This window comes from Dermacentor andersoni, chromosome 8 (genome assembly GCF_023375885.2).
Source record: "Dermacentor andersoni chromosome 8, qqDerAnde1_hic_scaffold, whole genome shotgun sequence".
Taxonomy (NCBI): Eukaryota; Metazoa; Arthropoda; class Arachnida; order Ixodida; family Ixodidae; genus Dermacentor; species Dermacentor andersoni.
The window spans coordinates 40,972,726-40,998,519 of record NC_092821.1 but is presented as its reverse complement, the minus strand read 5'-3'; the positions used below and the strand labels follow the sequence as shown (position 1 = coordinate 40,998,519).

General features: G+C 46.4%; 1 protein-coding gene across 5 annotated transcripts in view; it reads left to right on the top strand.

The window, feature by feature from the left end:
- Window positions 1-25,794, top strand: part of LOC126526403 (uncharacterized) — a 285,856-nt gene that overhangs the window by 32,794 nt on the left and 227,268 nt on the right. For all 5 annotated transcript variants that reach the window (XM_055068184.2, XM_072289645.1, XM_072289644.1 and 2 more), the window contains exons 2-3: window positions 19,095-19,236; window positions 21,252-21,538. In XM_055068184.2, coding sequence (XP_054924159.2) covers window positions 19,095-19,236; window positions 21,252-21,538 — 429 coding nt within the window. The remainder of the gene's footprint in view (window positions 1-19,094; window positions 19,237-21,251; window positions 21,539-25,794) is intronic.

The window sequence follows — 25,794 nt, the reverse complement described above, 5'->3', positions numbered from 1 at the left end:
CTTGCACCATCGCGAGGGGGGATCGAGCGCTGGTGCTGCAGCCTTATATGACGAAGGATCGCCCTCCAGTATGAGTAACTCTGAAAATGCAATTTTTTTATCGCATTCATTCTTTCTTTTTCCTCGCCTCCCCTATAACGCTCCAGGAGAACCTCCGCATATAGTGTCATCAGTAGGCGAAATAAACGTTCCTCTTCCTTCGGAGGAGAGTGACGGGCGCCCAAGGACGGGCCCTGATGAGGTCACGCGTCACGCAAGCGCGTAGCCCGTCAGGCGCCCATGCATTTCCTGCCCCGGCGTTGACGGCAATCATGGCTCTGTGCACGATCCGGTACGACGCGCCTGCTTCTGTTCATCGACTGCGCGTCACCTTTGCCGCCTCACACTTGGGCGAAGAATGCCTGATCGATCGCTCTATATACTTGGAGGAAGTACGAAAATTTTGGCAACTACTTATTTCGAAAACAGTTTATTTATTTATTTATTTATTTATTTATTTATTTATTTATTTATTTATTTATTTATTTATTTATTTATTTATTTATTTATTTATTTATTTATGCCGTACTGCCAGCCTGTTTTACAGGCCCTAGGCAGGAGTGGGACATACATAAAAGGTTTAACAACCTAATAACATCTGAAAGCCAAGAAAGAAAAAAAGGAAGAAGAAAGGTGGAAACAAGCAAAGCGTCATCTCATTACAATGCAAAAAAGAAGAAACAACAATAAAAATAAAGGAAGCGAGATATCAATGAATTCCGCATTACATTTAAATACAGTTAAATTCATTTCATCATAAATACGAAAATGCACGTGCTGGGGCCACAGCCAGAAGGAGGCTTGACGAGGTCTGTACCCAAGCTGGCTTGCGCAACCTAGCACTTGCCCCTTTTCGTGTGTGTGTGTGTGTTTGTGAGATAAATTCGAGTAGAACAGCAATGACATCGCCAGCTCTCCACAAGTGATAAAATTTTCAATTATGAAAAGGTGATAACATGACGGCATATCGAAAAACGTTCGGCAACAGAGCACTTTCTTTAAGCGTGCTCAAGCTGTTCGAATGTGTAACCGCATTAAAAGAGAGCGTCCTGGTGTTTCTGAAATTATGTTTCAATCAGCTAGATTCAATACAATCCCACAAAATAAATGAATAGTAAAGAAGAAAGCCACCAGAAAGCGTACACAGACACACGACATCAAGTGCAACACACAGGCACGTGACGGCAAATTTATAATTGGCACCTTGCGTCTGTGTGCGCTGGATTTGTATTGTTTTCCGTCATCTTGATGGCACACATTTTAATATGTCCAACCACTTATCTCACTGTCAAACTTTCGTGACATATTATTCTGGCAGGGCCTATAGTCGCGTGCAATTGGGAGATCCACTGCAATGCTTGAACACGGACACATGCGTTTTACCACCGTTTTTTTTTTTTTTTTTTTTATAAAGTCGCAGGCCTGCACGGCACACGCACCACAGTCACAGCGTAAGCCGGAGAAGCGGCTCCACAGGAGCTCCACCTTCGGCGTCACGCACTAGAGGGTCTTCGCGGCGAAGTCTCTTTGCGTCGTTCTCACGAGAACGGCGTCAACTCTCCGGCCGGAGGAGTCGACCGCAAGCTGCGGCTTGTGCAGCTATCTTCACAGCGTTCTGCTCAGCCTGACGTTGCCTGGTTGCAGCCGCGCGTGTAGCTATACGACTCGCTTCTTCAGCAGCGGTTCGTACCTTGCGAGGAGGCGCCATAACGTGTACCGAAGAGTAAACACGGAGATCGAGACTACGCGGCGCCCATTTCTCATCTCTTGGCACGTGGCACGATACGATGCAACTGCTGAATGTCGCGACACCTGGTGGAATACAGCGTAACTGGAATGCAAAGTGGGCACGTATCGACGCAACGTGGCGCGCATCTCACATCGCTTGAGAGGTCAAGAAAGTTGGCAACCAAGTACAGGGTAATCGAAAGTGCATATAGACAACCAGTAGTAATCACATTATTACAGTACATTACATTGTCACATTACAGTACTAGTGGAACAAAAGAAGGGAAGAGATTGATACGACCGGATCCATTACAGGCATAGGCAGAGGTACAAAGTAGATAGAGAGGATTAAAGATATGTATGCAAAAATGCTAGAAGGAAATGCATTGATGGCATACCTGAGTAACTCAAGTAGGCTCGGTGACGATTTGTCCGCGCCCCGTTTCAAAATGCTTGCCATCATCATCATCATCTACATTCCTCTCGCGCTAGGACGCGTGTATAGGGCATCTTTCCGCAGCGCCATGCAAGCGCTGGCGTGGCGCAGCGGTGGAGTAGCTGACTCCCGTGCAGAGGGCCCGGGTTCGATGCCGGGGGAAACAGGTTATTTTTTTTTTTTATCATTCCTGGCGACAGCTGAGATGGACACCGACGCCGTCGGCGGCGGACAACATTGCCAACGGAAACGCCTATTGTGTAAGCCCAAAACAACTTACACTGTAAAAAAAAAACAAAAAAAAACAGTATCCACAGGCTACAAAGTTTTGTTGATGACTACCACTTGGGGTTCACGTGGTCTAAATATCTGGCGCTTTGCACACTGCCGCATCTCAAGCATACGTCGCTCACGCCTTGCGCACACACCGCACAGGACCAATCTTCGTGGCAGCAGAGGGCCTCTTGTGTATAGCTGCTCCTCGAGCCTTTCCCTGAGCCGTGCTACCATTCCGGGGAGGCTTCGTCATCCGTTGGGCCCCTTCCATTTCTGTCGCCGCACCTCGCCGTCACGTAGTACACACATGCGTGGAGGGCCCGCGTTTCTCCCCAAATATTTGAGCGCCCCTGCGTGGTGCGGGGCCCCACTGCGTACATGCCGAATACGGTCTGTTCTCCGCGCTTTTGGCGCGGCAGTCTTTTTTTCCTTTCTGCCGCTACTTTTGGTTGTTGGCTGTATGCTTCACTGCTGGGCACCCAGGAACTCTTGTTTACCTTGGGAAGGCCCTGGGGGCCCCTGGAATAAGATTTGAGAGTACTGTGGAAGTCTTGTACAGCCGAGCATCTTGCACGTTTGTCGGCGTCTCGAATGAATGAAGAAGCGCAAGCGAACAAGTGCACTATTACGCGAGCTTAACTTTCTTCTTTCATTTTTTTTTAGTCATTGATATTTGCTTAGACAGTCATAGTCGTTTCATTATTTTTTGTTATGCTAGTAACCGTGCATATAGCACTGGAAAGTCGGGAGAGCACACACCGATGGGGGCTGTCGTCGTTATCCATGGCACAGTGAGTGAGTGAGTGAGTGAGTGAGTGAGTGAGTGAGTGAGTGAGTGAGTGAGTGAGTGAGTGAGTGAGTGAGCGAGCGAGTGAGTGAGTGAGTGAGTGAGTGAGTGAGTGAGTGAGTGAGTGAGTGAGTGAGTGAGTGAGTGAGTGAGCGAGCGAGCGAGCGAGCGATTGAGTGAGTGAGTGAGTGAGTTACTGAGTGAGTGAGTGAGGGAGTCAGTCAGTTTGTCTGTTTGCGTATGTCCGTGCGTTTGTGCGTGACATCGGTAGTTGGCACATGCCTAAAATAATCAATTAGTTGATTATTTCATGCTTCAACTTAGTCGTGCTACAACACTGTAACTGGAAAAGGTATCTACTGCTAAGTTGACACGGGATATAATCAACTAATTCATTATTTTGATTACAGTGTGAAATGAAGACACATAACTATGCAAACAGATAGATAAGATATACAAAAGATTGGAGCGCTTGTTTAATGGCCACCATTTCGATTCACCGTACAGCTTTACTCGTTTGTATTATTCCAAGGCGTGAGACCGTTGCTATTGGAGTCGGATCTACGATGTATGTCGTATTGTTTTTCCAAATTAGTGCTGTGATTGAGAGACAAAGTTTACGTTTTGATTCTGATTGTCGCCAAAGGGCGCAGAAAATAAGTAAAAGAAGAGAGAGAGAGATGAAGAGTAAAGTCAGGGAGGTTAACCAGATGTTAGTCTCCGGTTTGCTACCCTACACTGGGGTTGGGAGATAGGGGCTAGAAAGAGGACGGAGAGTAAATGGTTAAAAAACGCACACACAGAGACAGACACACGAAAGGCGTCCCAGTTAGAGACGTTCCCAAAGGCCAGTAGATCGCAAGAAGCGCGCAGTAGCGCTTGCACGGCCTCTTTCTGTGACGTTAAGTCCTGTCGATGGCGTAGAATTCCTTCTTTCGGTAATGGTCGCTCGTCGAGCTGGTCGAGTTCGTGACGAAGGGATTCCCTCTGTGTACTGTACTGCGGGCAGTCGCACAGAATATGGCCTATCGATTCTTGATGGTCACAGTGGTCACAGGTTGCGGTGTCGGCCATCCCTATGCGGAACGCATAGGTTTTGGTTGAAGCAACTCCATACCACAGTCGATACGAAAGCGTGGCGTCTCCACGGCGAAGCTTTGATGGGACTCGAAGGCCTAATGTGGGATAAAAGGAAAGTTGACTGCTGCTTTCGTCGGCACCGAACAGCGGAAACAACAAATCTCGTCATGTAAGGATCTTGCTGTTTAGCCACTCGCAAAGTCAACAGAAAGAAACGGGCTTCTTGAAAGTTATGCACCTTTTCGATCATCGCACTCTTCGACGTCGCCCTTATGCCGAGCACCTTCTGTGTTGTTCTCAGCTTCTGTCAGTTTTGCGCATGCTTTTTGTTGTGCGTTTCTGTTTCATATTAATGCAAGGCCAGAATGTTGTCGGGAAACGCTGTCATCATCGGCATGATACATTTAAATTTGTCACGTCATTTGATAATCGTAAAGATGTGGTACATTCCACTCGGTGTTACATTTGCGCTTCCAGTGTGTCGCTGCGGAACATAAATCATACTCTGGTGGGAACGGCCGCACCGTGAACAAGTTCACATTCAGTCGAATACCGGCGGCATTCCGTCGCTTCGAAAGGTCATGCTTCATCTGGGCGCATGCCACAAAGCAGTAGTGCCTACGAAATATCAAATGGCTCCTTACCGAGTTTGGGCATGGCGTCGTGCGGAGATCACGTGGTGACTATTGTGTCTGCAAAGAAACGCTATCGTGCGCCGCGAAAGCAGCTTAACATTCGAACGCAAGCTCGCAAACCCTTATTCTCAAAGATGACCTCGCAGCCTCGGCCCACTGCGTATAATGTGTCTCGCCTGCAGAGCGCAGATGAAACTAGTAGCGATGCGAATGGCGCGGGGATTTGCATGAGGCGCAGAGCTCGCAGAAGCGCGCCACAGCAAATACGCGACGGAGCATTAAAGACAAAAATGCTAGTGTGAAAGAAAGGGAAAGAAGGAGGTGAGGGTTATGAACTGAGTGCTCAGCTCCGATTAGGGAAATGGAGCGAATGCCGTTAGAGGGCGCTGGTCAAGCATAGGGGAGAGAGGCTCCCTGGTGGGGAGAGGTTATAGCTTGCCTTCTCTCACTATTGCCTCGAAACGTTTCATTTGCTTCTAACTCGGCTATTGATAAGCCGTTTTTTAAGATGTTTGCAGCAGAATTCTCCCTAGACAGGACATTACAGCTTCCATACCGTAACTCGCCAGGCCTCGGGAGGGGGCCCCTTAAAGGACAACCACGCGGAACCTATTTCGCATGCTCATTCGGCCGGCTATTCGAGTCTTCCTTTTCTAATATTTCTTATTCGCTTTTTTTTGTGTTTGTGTGTGATGAGCGCGGTAAAATCGTGCCCTAAAAATTGTTGCCGGTGTAAGTGCATATCGATAGTACGCAGTTCCTTCGAAAAAAAAAAAAAAAAGCCTGATTCACGCGGAACTTGAAGTGGGCACTGCGCATTTCGGGGGTGCGTTCATTGCGGTACATATACTCGGCGTGTAAAACGAGAACGCATGTGAGACTGCAACTGTAGCAGTTGGCCATACGCTGACGGCATTTTATGTATTCGTGCACATTGGCTTTGTTATTGTCCGAAGTGGTCGTGGTGCATACGTCTATATAGTAGGGGATTGACTATGAAGCAGTTTTGTTTTAGCTTGACTTTTCTGCTATTCTTCTTACCGCCTGATTACTGGCTTATCCCCAGTTTCGCGTCAACGCCATTGTCATAAACGAACAATGATGAACAGGACAGAAAAAAAAAATGGCGAACGAAGACTCCGTAGCTCCAATAAGGTTGTTCGCGCGTTTTTGCGAATGCTCTGCAGCACTTTTACAGCCCTAAACATCGTGACTCTTAGTCCGCGTATTAGCGCGCTAGCTGTTACTGGTACATTTCCTACGGTACAGTTCTTTTTATCGTTTTAGTTAGCAGAGAAACGCAATTCCTTGCTGCAGAGAGATATAGAGGGACAATATGAAAGAGGGGAAGATTGGAAACTTAAATGAACAAGCATCCGGTTGACTACCCTGTCCAGGGAAAGGAGAATGAAAAGATGCGAAAGCGAGACAAACCGAAGGTTTCTCCGAGCACGTTCGCGCGCAAGGAAAGTCTATACTCGCCGCGGAAAACGCATTCACACCTGCGGCCCGAGTAGCGCGCGTCATCGTCTCCGTTCCGGCAGCGCGCTGCCCATATATGAACCGCAAAGGATGAGAAGCTCGCAGCGACCGACACGCGAGGCCAGCCGCGGCACGAGAAGGGCAAATAGCGCGCGCTTTCATCGCGGAAGGAACGATGTTTCACCGCGGCTCCTCGGTTCGAGCGGCAGAGGAACGCGCGGGGTTTGTTTACCTTGCGGCATATACTCGCTCCTCGGGAGGAGAATATTAGGGCTGCGTATATAAACAGGCGCGGTTCGAACGCCTCCTTGGGAGCCACCACGCACGCTGGCTCGGCGCATAGCCGTGTGTGGACGACGACGACGCCCGTGTGCTCCAGCAAGGGGCGTTCGCCTGCAATGCCCCCGCGTGTATACGTCGCGCGGCGCCGTGGGCTTTCGACGCATGCGGGGCAAAGCGATGTCCGAAGGCGTGGCGCAACGACAGTGGTACAGCGACGCGCGAGTTCTTGCGACACGGCTCAGCGCGCGAACGTTTGAGGTCTTGTGGGAGAATGGATTTGCCTTTTTTTGTGTGTTTATGTGTCTAACCGATTGCATTAGGAGCACCGTATAAATGTCCGAGTGACGTCGTTTCGTTTCTCACTCGTCCAACGAAGGCAACGGTGTGAAATTTCCGGGTTCTTGTGAGAAATTTTCTTTTTCTTGGGGTTCTACGTCCTCGAGCGGCACGTGATGCTTGTGTCCGTGTAGTGTGGGAGGTTAAAGTATTACGCGGTGTGTAAATGTGCGCCCTAGCGACCGCTCACGCGGAAATGCCTCTGTAAGGCGAAAAGACCTCTCAGTGTGTCTTAATGGACACAAAGGACATTTTTATTTATGAACAACAGCGAATGTCAAAGGCTTTGCTTTTAATGACTGCGGGAGCCGGTAGCCGTTGCAGAGTTGCCAACGCCTCACAACAGCTGTGTTATGGACATCACCAATTTTGAGAGGTACCTGCATGCCCGTACAAACAACAGCTTTCACACGGCCTCAACGCAACTACCCTGTTATTTTGCGTGTGTTGCGAGGGTTCACACAACTATTTTAACAAAATAACCAATTCTCAATCATCTAGTTTGCCAAGTTAAAAAGCATTCAAACTTAAGAATGTGTAGCTCTTTAGAAGTGTAAAACAAACACACATTGTAACAAATGTCACTCATCGTAGTATAAATAGCAGCATAATGTAGCGCGTAACACTCGGCACATTGTTATAACAACATCTTACAATACATGCCACTTGCGATGAACACACACACATGCGCGCATAATAAAAAAGAAATCTGAGATTGATTATCTACTTCACATATATTGTCCCAACAGAACATAAACAAAAGGGAGCACGCTATCAGGACCTTCTAATGAACAATTACTGCAACAGATGAGGGAAAAAGCTACTAACGTTAATGCATTGCCTTTCATGCTTATTTAAAAAGAACAGTGTATGACAAATAAAGAACTGCATCTCGTAGCCAGTTCGTCTTCGCGGGATCAGCCATTGACCACTGCCACATGTCCTGCTGTCATAATCCATATGGAATTGGCAATAACATTCAAGAAATTTTTGTCACACTCTGTCTTGCTCTGAATTATGACATGATAACAGTGATACTCCGGTAAGGAAACTGTAACCGGCAATAATCAAAAAAAAAAAAAAAATACACGAGTTGCAATAAGTTCTGCCGAAATCCGCAAGGAGGACGAAGTTTCATGAAAAGGGAAAAAATCACAGAATTAAATTCTGAGGTCCTACGTGCCAAGACAGGCGATTTCACTATGAGCCACGCCGTAGTGAGAGTTGAGGTTTAATTTTCACCACTTAGAGGGTCCTTTAACCTGCACCCAGTGCACTGCACAGGAGCGTTTTTCGCATTCGGACGCGATCGGAATGCAGCCGGGACCGAAACCGCGACATCGGCGTCAGAGCGCGGCAGCCACTAAGGCATCGCGGGGGCTGAAGAGAGGAAAAAAAGAAAGAAAATGTGGTCTAATCAAAAGTAGCGCGAAGCTATACAATTGGAACACATGCGGGTTTGTCTGAGAGAAAGTTTCGGCAGTTGAAAAAAATGCCTTCTCGGTATGCAATGGCAACCCAAGGTATGTGCAGCCAAGTCTACTATCCTCTGATTAGGACGAATTTTTTCTTGAACTGTGAAACCGTATCTCGGAGAAGCCCGCGCGAATTTCCCACTGTATCTTTGTTTTTTCTATTCTAGAATATACGACAATAGTTCGCCTTCGCGAAGGCTGTACACAGCACAAGGAAGCGGCGAAGCTTTCAACTGCAGTTGTCACAAGCAGGCCATGAAGCGCTCGGCGCTCGTCTTTTACTTCCCTGCGTCCCTAGACCTCTTCGCACGTTGGCAAAGGAGATGGGACGCGCACAAAGCGACTGCATGCGGGCAAATCGCAAGGACGGGATGTAGTCCACCGTATACACAAGGAGAAGTGCAGAACACCCCGAAACGCGATAGAAGGAAAATACAACAAGAAAAACAACACACACACATAGACGTATATCCAACGCATTGTTGGAATGTACATGACGCAAATTTCGTTTCGAACTTAGAAATGTAGTAGCAGTAGGCGGGTGACACTATATCACAGCCTCGTCGCCCGCAGCTGTTGGCTGCCTGCGTCACGGGGACGAAGACGACGTGCGATGATGCTTTTCCAATGTAAGAATGCCGATGAGAGGTGTCTTGGGGAATGGCCAAGAATGGGCCCGTATCCCAGTGGCACACACAAAGCCTGCGACACAAACTATGTACTGAACCAGATAGCAGCAGCCAGCAGCGAGTTGCGTATTTGCGTAGCTGTCTATGCATATCCGCAAATATATGCGGTGAGGAAATGACAGCGAAAGCCGAACCCCGAGGAAGAGGCAACGAAGGTTTGGCTTCAAAAGGGAACGGGAATTGCGATGGACGGAAAACAACGGGGGAAGCGGAGGGACTTGCGTACGAAAATAGTGGCGCCGAGAGAATTGCGGGTTTCGTGGGTAGCGGGGAAAAAGCCGTCACCGCGCACTGAAAGGGGCCTTGTCACCTCAAGGTGCGCGATCGCGTGTCGACTCCACGGTGACAGGATGCCGGGCGCTTTAAGCATTGTTTGCGAATCGTTTGGAGAGCTTCCTTGCAGAAATACACGCGCTCTGCAAAACATGCAATAAAAAGGGAATAATAATAATAATAATAATAATAATAATAATAATAATAATAATAATAATAATAATAATAATAATAATAATCTTACAGGGGCTTGCTTCTCATATGTAATTGACGACGGTAAAAAAAGAAATAGAACCCTATATCTGTTTGGCAATGGGGAAAAAAAGGAATTAGGGGAGAGCCAGTCTGGAACTAGAAAATTGCGCCTAAGCGTTGGTACACAAGACGCGAAGGCAGACAGGGTGTCCTCGTTGTGTTAATGATCTGATGATAGAAAACGTGGAAATGACAGTAATTTGGCTCGCTCCTTTTCGTCTTTTAAGGAAGCAGGAGCCGCTGCAAGCATTTGTAGGCTTCACCAATTTGGTCGCGGTACGCGCTTTCCGGGTCTAGTGGCCTTGAAAGTGAGAAGAGAGGCAACAATTTCTCCCCGCGTTCCTTTAGCGATTTCGATCGCCCGTGCTTCCTTGACATGCATCCAGTCTTCGGCGCGGGAGCGGTTCCGCATTCGGGCCTCGTCAGAATGCGGCGGCCGGCAATGGAACCTGGCGCTCAGAAACGGAGCGGCTCTCTGAGCCACGTTACACTAGGAAAAATGTGGCACCCGCAGCGTAGTAAATGCGCACGGCAATTGCCAGCTCGCGGGGACCCCTCGCTAAATGCGGTCTGTCGCGACCCGATATATGTATACCGCGACCGACACGCCCTTCGATCGGACAGAAGCTGGCGCCCTTTTCGCGCCGAGTGCTTCCCGAACAATTAGTGCTTGAGGCTCGGTTCGGGCCGATGCGCGACGTTCTTTCTTTTTTCCTCCCCCGCTGGCCCTTTCCTGCACGTCGGCCAAAATAACGGGTGCGCGCGCGAGCGCGCGCCTTAATTTTCTCCGGCACCCGGTAACCGCAAGGCCTCCAGTCGTCCCGTACATCGGCGCTGGTGATCATCTCGCGTACCACAGGGCGGATTGTGCTTGCCGCGTGTGCTCCGTGTGTCGCGGCTCTCCGGCGTCATTATCGGTTTGGCCCGCTCGGGTCCAGGCGCGTAATTAGGAATCGATGTTAGCCCGCCCGTGTTGGGCCCGCCCTTCTGCGCGCGACTCCTTCTGCTCCTCGGAGACGCGCATGCGTCTGCGCGCATGTTCGTGCGTGGTCTTGCGACCCGATGTGCCTCCGCCGAATACGCGACCCGCTCCGTGCCTACCTACAAGGCGGTCGCGTGATCGCGTGCTGTTACTCACTGCTGTCTGGTGCACCCGACTTTGCGTTGAGTGGTGTGTGTATCTGCGGGTCGAGGTTCTCGGTCGCCTCTCCGACGAGACTACTGCGCGCTGGCTCGTTCCAAAGTGGTTGGCTACTTGCGTTCGTTCATTCCTCTCTTCGTTATTCACTTTTCTTTGTGACATTTATTTCGCTCGCTTCGGCGGTCGTCCGCCGCTATACACGCGATCTGCTGTACACGACGACACAGCGTGTACCATGGCCCGGGAGACGGTGGTCGCGCCGTTCGCATTTATAAATAAGAGGGGCGTGCTCAGTGGGGTTGTGTGCGTGACGGGTCACGAATGGAAAGAAGACCCATGTGATGAAGTTTCGCGTGCACGTTAATGACGCCTTCGGGCGATCCCGAAACAGTCCACCCGCCTTCCCGCTACGCGGTGCCTCATAATTGATATTCTTATGTGCGTATAGAGCCCCACCAGCCGATGTTCAACTGAATAACCGTTAGAGCGTTTCGAATTTCAACTACTAATGAGTTATATGCGATAACCACGTAAATAAATGGCGGCCGGCTTTCTGCTGTAGACATAAGGGACTGTTCTGATATTTGTAAGTCAGGTTTCAGTCGTGTTGACCGCTTCGTGTTGTCCCTTTGTTCAAGTACCATGTTTTCTTGCGGTAACTTCCCAAATCATGAATAACCAACTGGCCAGCACCCACGTTCTGCTATGTTCGGTGATTGATTTGCCGCAGACTGTGCACCTACGATTTTAAGACCAGCTCGGGCCTTCTTCACGACACACTTTACTGGACTCGCGGCTTTTGGGTATGCCGCAACGTAGTCGGCACGTATACCCGCAGTTGCGTCTCCCGATTGTCATCATTACTTTTCCTCCCGGCTCCGTTTTCTCACTACACAGTAGCAGGCTAGAGTAAGTTCCAGATCAGGCCAACGTGCCCGCCTTTCTGTAAATATACATAATGTGTCTCTCTCGCACTTCAGTTATTAACAGGGCCGGAACAAGGGGTGTCGCTGCGGCCAACGCATCCGCGAAGGAATTTGTTTTCGTCAGTGCCCTACCGAAGACATGTCCCTTTGTCGAAACGCTGGCTTCAGCGCCATTCCTTGTCCACCACTGCTCCTCATAATCAAACCCCCATCATCATCATCATCATCATCATCATCATCATCATCATCATCATCATCATCATCATCATCATCATCATCATCATCATCATCATCATCATCATCATCATCATCAGCCTGGTTATGCCCACTGCAGGGCAAAGGCCTCTCCCATACTTCTCCAACTACCCCGGTCATGTACTAATTGTGGCCATGTTGTCCCTGCAAACTTCTTAATCTCATCCGCCCACCTAACTTTCTGCCGCCCTCTGCTAAGCTTTCCTTCCCTTGGAATCCATTCCGTAACTCTTAATGACCATCGGTTATCTTCCCTTCTCATTACGTGTCCTGCCCATGCCCATTTCTTTTTCTTGATTTCAACTAAGATATCATTAACTCGCGTTTGTTCCCTCACCCAATCTGCTCTTTTCTTATCCCTTAACGTTACACCTATCATTTTTCTTTCCATAGCTCGTTGCGTCGTCCTTAATTTAAATAGAACCCTTTTCGTAAGCCTCCAGGTTTCTGCCCCGTACGTGAGTACCGGTAAGACACAGCTGTTATAAACTTTTCTCTTGAAGGATAATGGCAACCTGCTGTTCATGATCTGAGAATGCCTGCCAAACGCACCCCAGCCCATTCTTATTCTTCTGATTATTTCAGTGTCATGATCCGGATCCGCAGTCACGACCTGTCCTAAGTAGATGTATTCCGTTACCACTTCCAGTGCCTCACTACCTATTGTAAACTGCTGTTCCCTTCCGAGACTGTTCAACATTACTTTAGTTTTCTGCAGATTAATTTTTAGACCCACTCTTCGGCTTTGCCTCTTCAGGTCAGTGAGCATGCATTGCAGTTGATCCCCTGAATAGACTGTAGACTGTAGGCTGCCAGACTGTAGACATCCTATACCTAAGTTCTCTCTCTCCCTCTTTCACTCCCCATTCCCCTCCCCACGTGTAGGGTAGCAAACTGGACTCAGTCTAGTTAACCTCCCTGCGTTTCTGTCTTCCCTTCTCTCTCTCTCTCTCTGATCCCCTGAGTTACTAAGCAAGGCAATATCATCAGCGAATCGCATGTTACTAAGGTATTCTCCATTAACTCTTATCCCCAATTCTTCCCAATCCAGGTCTCTGAATACCTCCTGTAAACACGCTGTGAATAGCATCGGAGAGATCGTATCTCCCTGCCTGACGCCTTTCTTTATTGGGATTTTGTTGCTTGATTTATGGAGGACTACGGTGGCTGTGGAGCCGCTATAGATATCTTTCAGTATTTTTACATACGGCTCGTCTACACCCTGATTCCGCAATGCCTCCATGACTGCTGAGGTTTCGACAGAATCAAACGCTTTCTCGTAATCAATGAAAGCTATATATAAAGGTTGGTTATATTCCGCACATTTTTCTGTCACCTGATTGATAGTGTGAATATGGTCTATTGTTGAGTAACCTTTACGGAATCCTGCCTGGTCCTTTGGTTGACGGAAGTCTAAGGTGTTCCTGATTCTATCTTCAATTACCTTAGTAAATACTTTGTAGGCAACGGACAGTAAACTGATCGGCCTATAATTTTTCAAGTCTTTGGCGTCCCCTTTCTTATGGATTAGGATTATGTTAGCGTTTTTCCAAGATTCTGGTACGCTCGAGATCCTGAGGCATTGCGTATACAGGGTGGCCAGTTTCTCTAGAACAATCTGCCCACCATCCTTCAACAAATCTGCTGTTACTTGATCCTCCCCAGCTGCCTTCCCCCTTTGCATAGCTCCCAAGGCTTTCTTTACTTCTTCCGGTGCTACCTGTGGGATTTTGAATTCCTCTAGACTATTCTCTCTTCCATGATCGTCGTGGGTGCCACTGGTACGGTATAAATCTCTATAGAACTCCTCAGCCACTTGAACTATCTCATCCATATTAGTAATGATATTGCCGGCTTTGTCACTTAACGCATACATCTGATACCTAGTTTCTTCTTCACTGCTTTTAGGCTTCCTCCGTTCCTGAGAGCATGTTCAATTCTATCCATGTTACACTTCCTTATGTCAGCTGTCTTACTCTTGTTGATTAACTTCGAAAGTTCTGCCAGTTCTATTCTAGCTGTAGGGTTAGGTACTTTCATACATTGGCGTTTCTTGATCAGATCTTTCGTCTCCTGCGATAGCTTACTGGTATCCTGTCTAACGTCCACCTTCCCGTTAACTTCTCTTTTGCGTTGAAGATTTGTTGTCCAGAGAGACCCAAACAGAACTACGGCCCCCAGAACCAGATTCAGATCAAGAAATAACAGCTTTCCAATCGACTACTTACGGAGAAAATCATAGAATACTACCGAAGTGTTCGCTTTAAACATCATCCTCCTGACAAACACCAAGCAACTACGTGGAGGCTTCTACAAACGAGCATCTTCCCTACGCCACTACTCATGCACCGAACACACTGCAGAAGCATACTCATCACACTTTAAGACATGCAATACATCACATGCAGACCTCCATCACATTATGTGGGCATGCCCATCAGCTTCAAACAATATAACATAAACCACAATGCTAAAATAAAGACCCCTGGGCAGTGGGAGGCTATACTGCTCGGCAAATGCCCAGAAGACCAGCTCTGGGCTGTCAGGCTGGCGAAGGACGCCGCTGCGGTTCACGGCTTGGCCTGCGTCTGACTGAAAAGGGAGCTCCCAGCCTCTCTGTTCCCTTTTCAAACCCTGCAGGGACTTTTCACTAAAGATGCTTTATCTCGCTCTCTCTCTTTTGCGTTGGACCTATGCCATTCAGAAGTATGGTAAACAACCCCGGATGGTCAAATATAATCTGGAACCCCGCACTGCAGCGTGACCAGATCGAGTTCTTGGCACGTAGAACACCATAGCTTAATTTATTTTCGTTCTCTCTTTCTTTTCTCTGTAGTTGTACCCCAATTAGCGTTTCCGAGAAACCGTGGTATTCACTGCTTTGTGTACCTAAAGCTAACTAGTCGTACTCACGCGTGGCTGTCTCGTATTTTATTTTTTCGTTCTGCTTCGATGTCCACATCTCTGCCACGTTACAGTGTACACTGCATCGCCACGTTCCCTTGGTGGCATAAACGCCTTTCGTGACTGTCTGCCGTATTTCGCAGTGCGTACACGTTCCTGTCCCATTGTCGTCGGTCTCCTCCTCCTCCTCTCGCATCACATGCTCCGTGCCTCTCGCTCGATTCTCTCTTTCCTCGAGAGCGTCTCGTCTGCACCGCGAGAACGGATTCCAAGGTCTCGTTCGTGCGCGCCGTTTTGTGCATAAAATGCGAGCTGCGTATGGCTGCTGACCCACTTATCTTCTCGCACGCTGATGTTGCGGTCCTGTCGCCTTCCGGCAGCTCAGTATTGCGCGGAAAATAAAAATTAAGAGAGAAGATAAATGTGCAGAAAGGAAATAAACGCTGCTCGCCTCGTGTGAATTTAGTCTGGGCGACAGGAACCGTTTCCCTTCCAGGGTTAGCGTGTTTATCTCTTTTTTATTTTCTACTTCTACATAATAATAGTAATAATAATAATGATAATGATAATAATAATAATAATAATCATAATAATAATAATAATAATAAATTAATATTATTATTATTATTATTATTATTATTATTATTATTATTAGAAAACTTTTTCACTTCACGTATAATAAGCTTTCATTCATACAATAGCTAAACGCGAGAAAGACAGCGACATAATATAATTGTGGCAAGCTCGCTGGATTCAAAAGAAATACATCAATTAATTTAGTCTTTATTCTCGGTTTCTGTCGGTTGCTTTGATAAGCAGCGGAGGGTAGATGTTTCCCAACTTTTCCTCTCATTTATTTTTCTTTATTTTTGTAGAAGGAGTCTAATATGGACTTTTATCCTTTTTCTTCGTACTTTATCCTCAGCGTACATCAATGTGTACTGTTAGGATACGCGCTTTCTTAGGATTCTTTCTTTTTCTACATAACATAACATATAACATAAACATTTTGCAAAAAACAAAATTCAACAAGCAATATAGAGTAATGTGCACGTTGCCTCCAGCACTCACTGCTCGATACACTCCACATCACTGACTAGAGACATTCCAGCTGCAAATTACACATGTTGCAACGAGCGACGAAGTGTAGTATTATTTTACAACCGTTTGTTAGCTAGAAGTGTTTTACGTATGCACACACATTTTCGGGGGACAAGCATTCTCGGCAAGAGTGGTAACATCTCTTTAACACTTGCTGCGGAAGCCTATTTTATGACGAAAAAACCGAGGCTGTTGTATAAGTGAGCCATCAATTGCATGGCGGACCACAGAATTTGAATTCTTGCGCGGCCGCCTTCGATGTGGTACACCGTGTCATCCTGCAATAGTGTTGTGTATACCTTTCGAGCGCATGCGCGGCAAAAAAAAAGGATATTTATCCCCTTCAGGCGCCAATTATTTCGGTCCATTTAAAATTCAATGTCACCGCATTTCTTGCGTCTTCTGGATCACGGAAGGCGTGTACTTATTCAGAACGGATTTGGCATTTTCAGTTCCTCGGTGAGTTTTGTCGAGTTTACGGAATGTGGACCCCGTGCGAAAACTCTGTGCTCGCGGGTCAGTGATTAGAACATCGAATTTTTCGTGCCCGGGAAACTTGGAAAGCACCAGTCCGGCTACTTGAAGAAGATGTCCGATGTGCAACATTGTGAAAAACAAGGGACGCTACATGAATGCTTGTACTGACTCTGAGAGCAAACACACTATAGTAGTCTACCTTCCAACTCGTTTTACGAAAACATGTTGGGGGTATTATTCAAATTCACAGCGCAAGTCCAATAACAGGTGTGTCAAGGTGTACGCGGCATGTTTTAAATAGACAGTTTTAGCGTCTCCAGTATTCGGGCGGACGTGTATGTCACTTTGCCGCTTGTGTACATTTTCGGTGGCAATATTATTTATTTATTTATTTATTTATTTATTTATTTATTTATTTATTTATTTATTTATTTATTTATTTATTTATTTATTTATACCCTCGGGGCCAAAGGCATTACAGAGGGAAGTGGGTACTATAGGATACAATGGCAATCAACACAATACAGTGAATTTTGTTAAAACACAATTTCATCATTTTCCAAAAGAAACAGATGTTGTTAGTGCATCGCGAAATCGTTGATTATCTTACAATGGCTGCAATATCGGGAGGGAGGCGGTTCCATTCGACAGACGTCCGGGGAAATTAAGACTGAAAAAACGCTTTAGTATCGCATTTTTGATGCCGACCTAGTGCCGATGATCAATGCGACGGGAGATGTATTCCGTTGGTGAAATAAAATCGTCGCGTAGCGTGACGTGACCACATGCCTTGTAGAACAGAGTGTGGCGACTGATCTTTCGGCGAAATCTTAAAGGTGGGAGGGAAAGGTTAGTTTTCATGGCTGTGATGCTTGCGGTACGATTGTAAATTGATTGATAAGATGAAGCGAACGGAGTAATTTGGGTAAGTTGGAGAGAAGAGGCAAGATTTTCATGCGCAGCGTCCCATATAGATGACGCGTATTGAAGTTTAGGTCGTATTAGTTATTTATAAAGTAGGAGCTTTAAGGACGATGGAGCAGCAGAGAAGTTGCGACGTAAATACCCTAACGTGTGATTAGCGTTATCAGTCATGTATTCATTATGGGTATTGCATGTTAAGTTTCGTGATATATGTACGCCTACGCATGTATATTATGCGACGAAATCAAGAGGGACGCTATCAAGACGATATGACGGGCAAGTGTTAGGGCAGCGAGAAACGTGAATGAACTTCCATTTGTCAATATTTAATTCCATTTTCCACGTTTCGCACCAGTTAGAGACCAAATTAAGATCGGTCTGGAGAGTGTTAATGTCTTTGAAGTTGCTTGTTTCTCGGAAAATTACACAGTCGTCAGCAAAAAGGTGGACGGCTGAAGATACGGTGGACCGAAGATCATTAATATAAACTAAAAATAAGAAAGGTCCTAGGAAGGATCCTTGTGGTACACCGGATATCACGTTAGTAAGCGGTGAGGTTGTGCCGTTAGTGAAAACAAACTGCCAGGGGTTAAGATGGAAAGATTGAATCCATCTAAAGGCATGTGGATCAAGATTGAGATGACTTAATTTAAAAGCAACAATTGATGGCACACTTTATCAAATGCTTTCGAGGAGTCTAAAATGATGCAATCGGCGCAAGATGACTTGTCAAGAATGCAATGCAATTTATCGGTGAATGACCGTAACTGTGTTACGCCGCTGCCGAAAATTTAAACCAGCAGCAAAGTAAAATACAATTGCTTATTACAACATTAGCTTCGCGTTTGTCTGATTGAGCTCCGCACCACCAGGTCGCTGCACCGTGCAGGCAATTCACGTTTGCGCCTCCGCTCGTTTGGTAAAACATCCAGTCTGCTCGCGTTTACCCGAATACCGGACACGCTTCAACTCACTGTTAGCGCTCTTTTCATCAGTGTCTTTGCATGTGATGCAGTATTTTAACGTGCCGCACACAGCACCTGCACTAGATTTGTAAAGCGCATCCTGCTATTAAAAAGTTCTAAGTATAGCGCTTGCGTTCTTCTCCCCTTCCAATGGTGTGTGTCTTCTGTCGCGCTAATTCGTCTTTTCAGCTATGCAAGACCAACTGTAGCACAACAGTTAATCGTTCTCTGTATCACTGACCTCGTGAATCGACCGACTGCCCCAAGTCGTGTCTTCGTTCCCTTGGCACACTTATGTAGCATTTGTTCATATTGGGCTCGACGAGGGTAACTTTTATTCAGTTAATCTGATGGATCTAGAAAAACTGATAAATCTTAAAGGGGGACCTCCACTATATTGATGTTATCTTTACGTCGTCTGTATTGTACCGCATTTTGACGTATTTTGCCTCGCGTCCCATTTCTCTTTATACCGAAAAGCGGATCCCATGCAGTTGTCATTGTTCCGAGTTAATCGGTTGGGAACATCTAAGCAGACTGTGAGGAAACAAAAAATCGTGAAATGCAATGGGACCGATGTCGCTCAACAATGTACTTCTTTTTTTTCTTTCCGTTCCTTCTACATCAGGTCTTTCGGGCATCGCGGCCCCCAAGACATCGACGAGCTGCAACAGTTCACGGTCCGGGTCACCGCACACCGGCTCCTTCATCCCGCAGCCAAAGTCCGCAGTCGTCACAAGGGACCGCACAGCAAACAGCGATAGGTCCAGGTGAGTGAAGCGAAGCACGTTATAATAATTTAGCACAGTCAATACTTGATAGCGGGAAACTGTTTGCGTATGTTCTCCTCCACGATTTCGCGCTTTATCATCTATCGTAAGCTCTGTGCAGGTGCTTTGTTATAGGTCAGACTTCGTAGTATTCTGCGTCTGACTTTATGTGCCTTCCCGTGAACTTATTCCGTGTTTTCTTTTGTGCCCTCTGACTTAAGTGTAGTTATGTGACCGCACCTTGCGTTTCAGTGCGTTTTATGTAACAGCTTTAACTCCCTGTTTATAGTGTAAATATGTGACTTGACTTTGAGACTGAGTGCGACTTTAAAATTAAGTGCGTTTCACTTATTTGTATGAGTGTAAGTTTGAGTGTGTTTTTCTTTGGTCTTTCCATAAAACGTGCCCTTCAATGAAATGTATCTTTATGCGAAAATGAGAAGCCGTCCCCAATGAAAGGCGCCAACATCTCATAAAAAACATGTATATAAACATTGTTTTGTCTTTCGTCACCCCGTCTTGGGAAGCGTTGAAAGTTGGCAGCGCGCTCTTTCTTGGTCGTATCTTTGAATCTTTAGTCTTTGAATCGCGAATTCTGAACGGGTTAAGGCCTCCAAATTTATATATTTGTGCAAATACGGCACAAGCTTTGCAGAAAACGAATCTTGGACTTGCAGCACGAATATTTGAGTCTTATCATACCTGTAGTCGCAATGAAAAAATAAAAATAATTGATTAGGAATATGGAACTTTTACAGATGCTGCGTTACATAATGAAAACAAATGAACTATATTTGTACAAGTGGATAAGCTAGTTATCGTTCAGTCGAGACCTCCTGGTGCAAGAAAGAACAGTTAAATAACATGTATGGTAGTAAGACGAGTAAGGCTTACTACCACACATTATGACATTTGTACTTAACCCCATCAAGCGCCGGGCAGACAGACATGGCTAGCTGCGACGTGTTTACCGAAATCCCCGGCGCAGCCGTGTTGCTCGTACCTACTAGTTTGAGCACGAAGATAATGAAAAAAAGAAAGAAAGAATTGCGAAACAACAAGTACGTGGGCCCGTGGGCCTGTAATTTGATGTAGTAGTTCCTTGTTTTTGTTTTTACGCGCTCAAAGTAGTACCCTTGCATGCACAAACTAACACTAACGCAAACGTCGGCGCCTTGTTATGTACCCCAGATCTCGGAGGCCCACGGTCAGTACTTCCAATGTCGCGTCGCGCTCCCTAATAACACCAGCGAGAAGAGCAATGAGATCCTACGGGCTAAATTTCTTGTTTGTCAAAATCATATGAATAAATCGGTCAATTAAGCCAGAAAAATTAATTGTTCGTTAATTGAAATGTATAAATATTAAGCAGAGGAAAAAGTGAAAGTGCACGAAAATAGAACTTGTCGCAGCAGGGAGCCGAACCCACATCGTGCCATTACGCGTGCGTTGCTTTACCAATTACGCTACCGCGGCGGCCATTCCGATGCCCATTTTTTGGTTATTTGTGTATGTGTACTACATCTAGACCTGGTAGTGTTAGCTAGCGCCACTTACGTCGCGTCACTTCCTAGTGGACTTCCCGTGAAATAAACTGTAGTTCTTGTGAAACAGGGCTTGTATTCACAATAAACGTCTGACGCTAGTATGATTCTTACGAGAAAATTGCAACCAATCCTAAGGCTGGACATTTCATTGACAAAAGTGGTCGACCAATGGGAAGCACCTACGAGCGAACCGCTTTAGTGAATTCGGGGCCTGTTCTCCAGGAGACTGTCACAGGCAGGGTCAGGTGTATTAGATGAAATCCTTGGTATCCTATAGTCACAAAGCTTTTCTTTCATAAGTGCTCTTTGTCAGTGGACAGCCGCATTCGCAAACGACATTTGCAACATGAGAATTCGGTGGAATTTTTTCCCTGCTAGCAATTCTACAGCGTAAGACCTTTTTTGTATGTGTCGCGGCCCTGTTCTTCACTTCCATATCGGGAAACCCTGCCGCGTTCCCCGTCGCAGGCCTTCCTCGACCGCATCGTCGTCGTCCATCTCGCACCTGCCCGTGAAGAACGCTGGCGTTCCGGTGCGCCAGCAGCCGCCGGCCCAGTCCAACGGACCGGGCAACGGTCACGTGATCCCCAAGGGATCGCACATCGCCTCCGCCCACCACAACGGGGCCGTCGTCGCCAACCACAACAACAACGCCGTCAATCACCACGGTAGCAGCAACAGCAGCAACAACAACTCTATGCTCGACAAGTTCAAGTTCTTCAACTCCAAGGACAAGTCGCAGGACAAGAGCAAAGGTGAGCGCTGTCTCGTAATGCGTCCGCCTTCTGTTTGTCTCGGGTTGCTGTCGCGCTCCCGCCATACTTGCGCTTCAGCGTGCACTCATGCGAAGTCCGTTATATGAAGAGGATCCTTCCGAACAGTTTGAGGCACGGTTAGCGTAAACTCGGCAGTTATTCGAAGCTCCGTTGAAAGCAGTCGGTGTTGGTATGGTGGGCCTGTGTTTTGGCATTTTTCTTCGGAGCTTGACATGTAGTGCTCACTTTCATACGCGCATTACCTTTAAAACGAAGTTTTATTGCCTCTTCCCCCTACTTTGCGGATGCTGCCTGCTGGTTTTGCTCCATTGACCGGTACTGGATGTAGTGCAAACCGGCACTGGATATAATGCAAACCGAGGCGGCCCAGCAGGTAACGCACGTAAGCGCGGGTGTAAGCACCAACATAAACGCGCCGTTGTCTTGTTACCGCTTATGCCTTCCATTGTGATAATGCCTTTATTGTCATTCTGTCGCCATCGTTAATGCGTTGTCTCCTCGCCGCCGTAATAATGCAATCGTAGTCATAGAGCCGTCCTCATACCGTTGTCGTCGTGCATTCGCAGTCATGCCGTCGTCTACACACCGTCGTGATCATTCCATTGTCGTCATTCGAGCTTCGTAATTTCATTGGGTCATGCGTCTTCATACTGTCGTCGTCATTGCAACGTTTTTGTGCCATTGTCGGCATTGCGTCGTCGTCACGCGCCGCCGGGGTCGTTCCATAGTCGTCTTTTTGCCGTCTTTCCGTCGACGCGATTCCATTTTTTTCTGATCGCCCGGTACATGGCTGCATTCATGCTGTCGCCGTCATATTGTCATTTCACCAACGTCATGCGCATGATCCACATGTTCGGGTGCCACAAGTTCACGTTGAGCGAGACACCTGCCGGGGAAAATGTGCCCAACTTGGTCGGGCGCTGTGTACTCGCAAATGGCCGCTGAACAACAACGTCTGCTTATCGATATCATGAACCGCCGCGAGGGAAGGGCGTCGCTGGCGTAAATCGCACAGCCAACGCCTGCGTCACTGCCCTGTCGCCTCTTAAGCGGCAGCACGCGCTACTAGATAATATGTTCGTTTGTACTCGGAACGTTTGGGAGCGCTTCAATTACGGCGCGCAAGCGGATATGTTACGTGGTATTGTTCTTTTCTATTTTTTGTATTTCGCGGGCATCTGCAGTAAGCGGAAAAACACTAATACCAAATAGATGGGAAGTTAGAAACTATATAAGCGGATGTTTTGCAAAATCCTCCACAACTCTCTAATTCGAAGCTTTTGCCTAACTTCGTTGCTTCCGAAGTTGGTTAATTAATTTTGACTAATAATACACTTAAGCAGAATAATAGAGCACCACTTTTCTGCAGCAAGGCTTCACTTATTAAATGCAGAAATAAATACGTTTAAAAATAGTATAATTTTTGAACTCTGGCTAAAGTTAGCTGGGACACCCTGTATAGTTGCTGCAAACCAGAGTGAACTTTGTCGCTGTAGAGAGTGCGCATTATACCTTTCTTATTATGCTGCGGCCTTGTCATATTAGAGAAACGGCATAGCTGTGTTCGCAGCTTTATGTCAAAATTTCGTGGAACAGAAACTTCTACCATGAGAGGCGGTTTCAGTCAAGCTCTCTGGATGTGTTGTATAGTTTTAACCAAGCACCATTAGTCACGATTCGATAAAGAAAGTCACGGAAGAGAACGGAAAATTCTGGACTTCAGGTCGCATCGGTATTCCAAGTCGTGATCTCTGCAACCGATATTTTTGCTGATTCAGTTGGCAAACCGGGAACTTATCCGAGCCAGGGGGTGCTCATTCAGACTACTGCTACTGAAGCGCATGGAGCATGCTTGAAGACAATTCATTAACTCATTGAATGCGCCAGAGCCACAGCTGTTCAATGACAATAGAACTAGCCTTGCCTACCTTGGTTCTGTCATTGTGCATGCAGCTTACCCGAGCACACGGTAGCCAGCTGGTCTACACTAGCTAAGCGCCCTCTCTCTCTCTCTCCCTCCCTCCCTCCCTCCCTCCTTCTATCTATCTATCTATCTATCTATCTATCTATCTATCTATCTATCTATCTATCTATCTATCTATCTATCTATCTATCTATCTATCTATCTATCTATCTATCTATCTATCTATCTATCTATCTATCTATCTATCTATCTATCTATCTATCTATCTATCTATCTATCTATCTATCTATCTATCTATCTATCTATCTATCTATCTATCTATCTATCTATCTATCTATCTATCTATCTATCTATCTATCTATCTATCTATCTATCTATCTATCTATCTATCTATCTATCTATCTATCTATCTATCTATCTATCTATCTATCTATCTATCTATCTATCTATCTATCTATCTATCTATCTATCTATCTATCTATCTATCTATCTATCTATCTATCTATCTATCTATCTATCTATCTATCTATCTATCTATCTATCTATCTATCTATCTATCTATCTATCTATCTATCTATCTATCTATCTATCTATCTATCTATCTATCTATCTATCTATCTATCTATCTATCTATCTATCTATCTATCTATCTATCTATCTATCTATCTATCTATCTATCTATCTATCTATCTATCTATCTATCTATCTATCTATCTATCTATCTATCTATCTATCTATCTATCTATCTATCTATCTATCTCGTTTCTTTTGAACAATTAAACCGGCGCTCCTACATTGCGTCGTGTTTGCTACGTTTTTTTTTTCTTGGTCGGTCAATCAGCTTTGCTCCTGGAATATCAAAAAGTACGTACAGAATATTTGGACCGACAGTCAACTGGCTAGTTATCGCTCCCAAACAAACTGCAAACTACGAACTGAGATTAATAGCTTTACTCCGAGCTTTTCTTGTTCAGTCTAATGAGAAGGACTGTCTAATGAGAATGAAAGGCGGGAGAGTGTGTAGTCTGCCTTTTTTAGTTGTTTCTTTATTTATTCGCAGGCCTCACAGGCTCCAATTGCAGCATTACATGACAGGGGGAAAACAAAAAATGAGGGCAAGAGAAGCAACAGTCACTACACAAAACGAATTACATTTGCATTACAATTGGATCATCTAGAAAATGCAGAAAAGAACAGTTATCCGATGGTTAGCAAGGGCTAGCATAAAGCAAACAAGCTGACAAAAAAAAAATAAACACATGAAAATATGGCAATCAGGTCTGATCGAAATTTTATCAGGTCGCGGGTCTTGATTGTGTGGTTGGGAAGACCGCTCCACAGTTTGATAGTATGTGGGAGTGCTGATGCGTTTGAAACATGGGTGATTGTGCAGACGGTGCGAAGTACGAAGTGGCGGCGAAACCGGTAGGGAAGACGCGTGATTGCTGTAGCTTATCTTACGAAGTAGGCAATGAAAGGCAATTTTCCTGCGCGAATGTTAAACTGTGCCTATTGAACTTCCTGTTGAGCTGTAATACAAAACTGTACCTTGCTGCGGACGGCGTGCGCAGCAAAGCACACTTTTGTACCACTGCTTCGGCCTCATGCGTCGTTGTGCGACGATGTCAATGCGGCCACCTTCGTGGCCAGGAATCGAACCCGAAGCCTTGTGCTCAGCAGAATCCGGCACCCACTTCAGAGTGTGTGGTGTTTTCTTTCACGTCTACTTGCGCAGTTCAGCCAATCGTCGCAGAATCTCTCAAGGGGAAAGGTGGGGAGAGGTCAACCATCTCCATGTTGGATGGAGCACGGTTCCCGGAGTTCGCTCTCCCGCGCTGCAGACTCCGCAAACTTCTTTCTCTGCACCACCGTTTCCCTGACACGTCGAGCGCCACGGACCACCGGAATATTGATGAGGTCCTTCCTGGCCTTGCTTACACGGCGCCAAATATTCCGCTCGAGAGACGGGCGGGCGTTTTCTTCTTGACCAGCCCGTGCCAGCACTTCTGCCGGGTCAGCGTCTCGAAGGACGCTAATGAGATGTCGTGGCGCTTGTTGTTGCATGGCAGGCGTTGCCGTACCCTTGGATGGCCAAGAGCAAACTTCAAAGATTAGCGCACGTCCCGAAGCAAACATGCAGGCAACCATTGGTTATCTTGAATATCGACGACGCAGCACCATTGGAAACTATATAATCGTGGCACTCGACAAGAACCTGCTTGCCAGAGGTTTAACCGGATCTCTACCAACCGGGAAAACCGGAAAAACCGGGAATTCGCAGGGATATTGAGTAGCCTGGAAAGACTCAGGA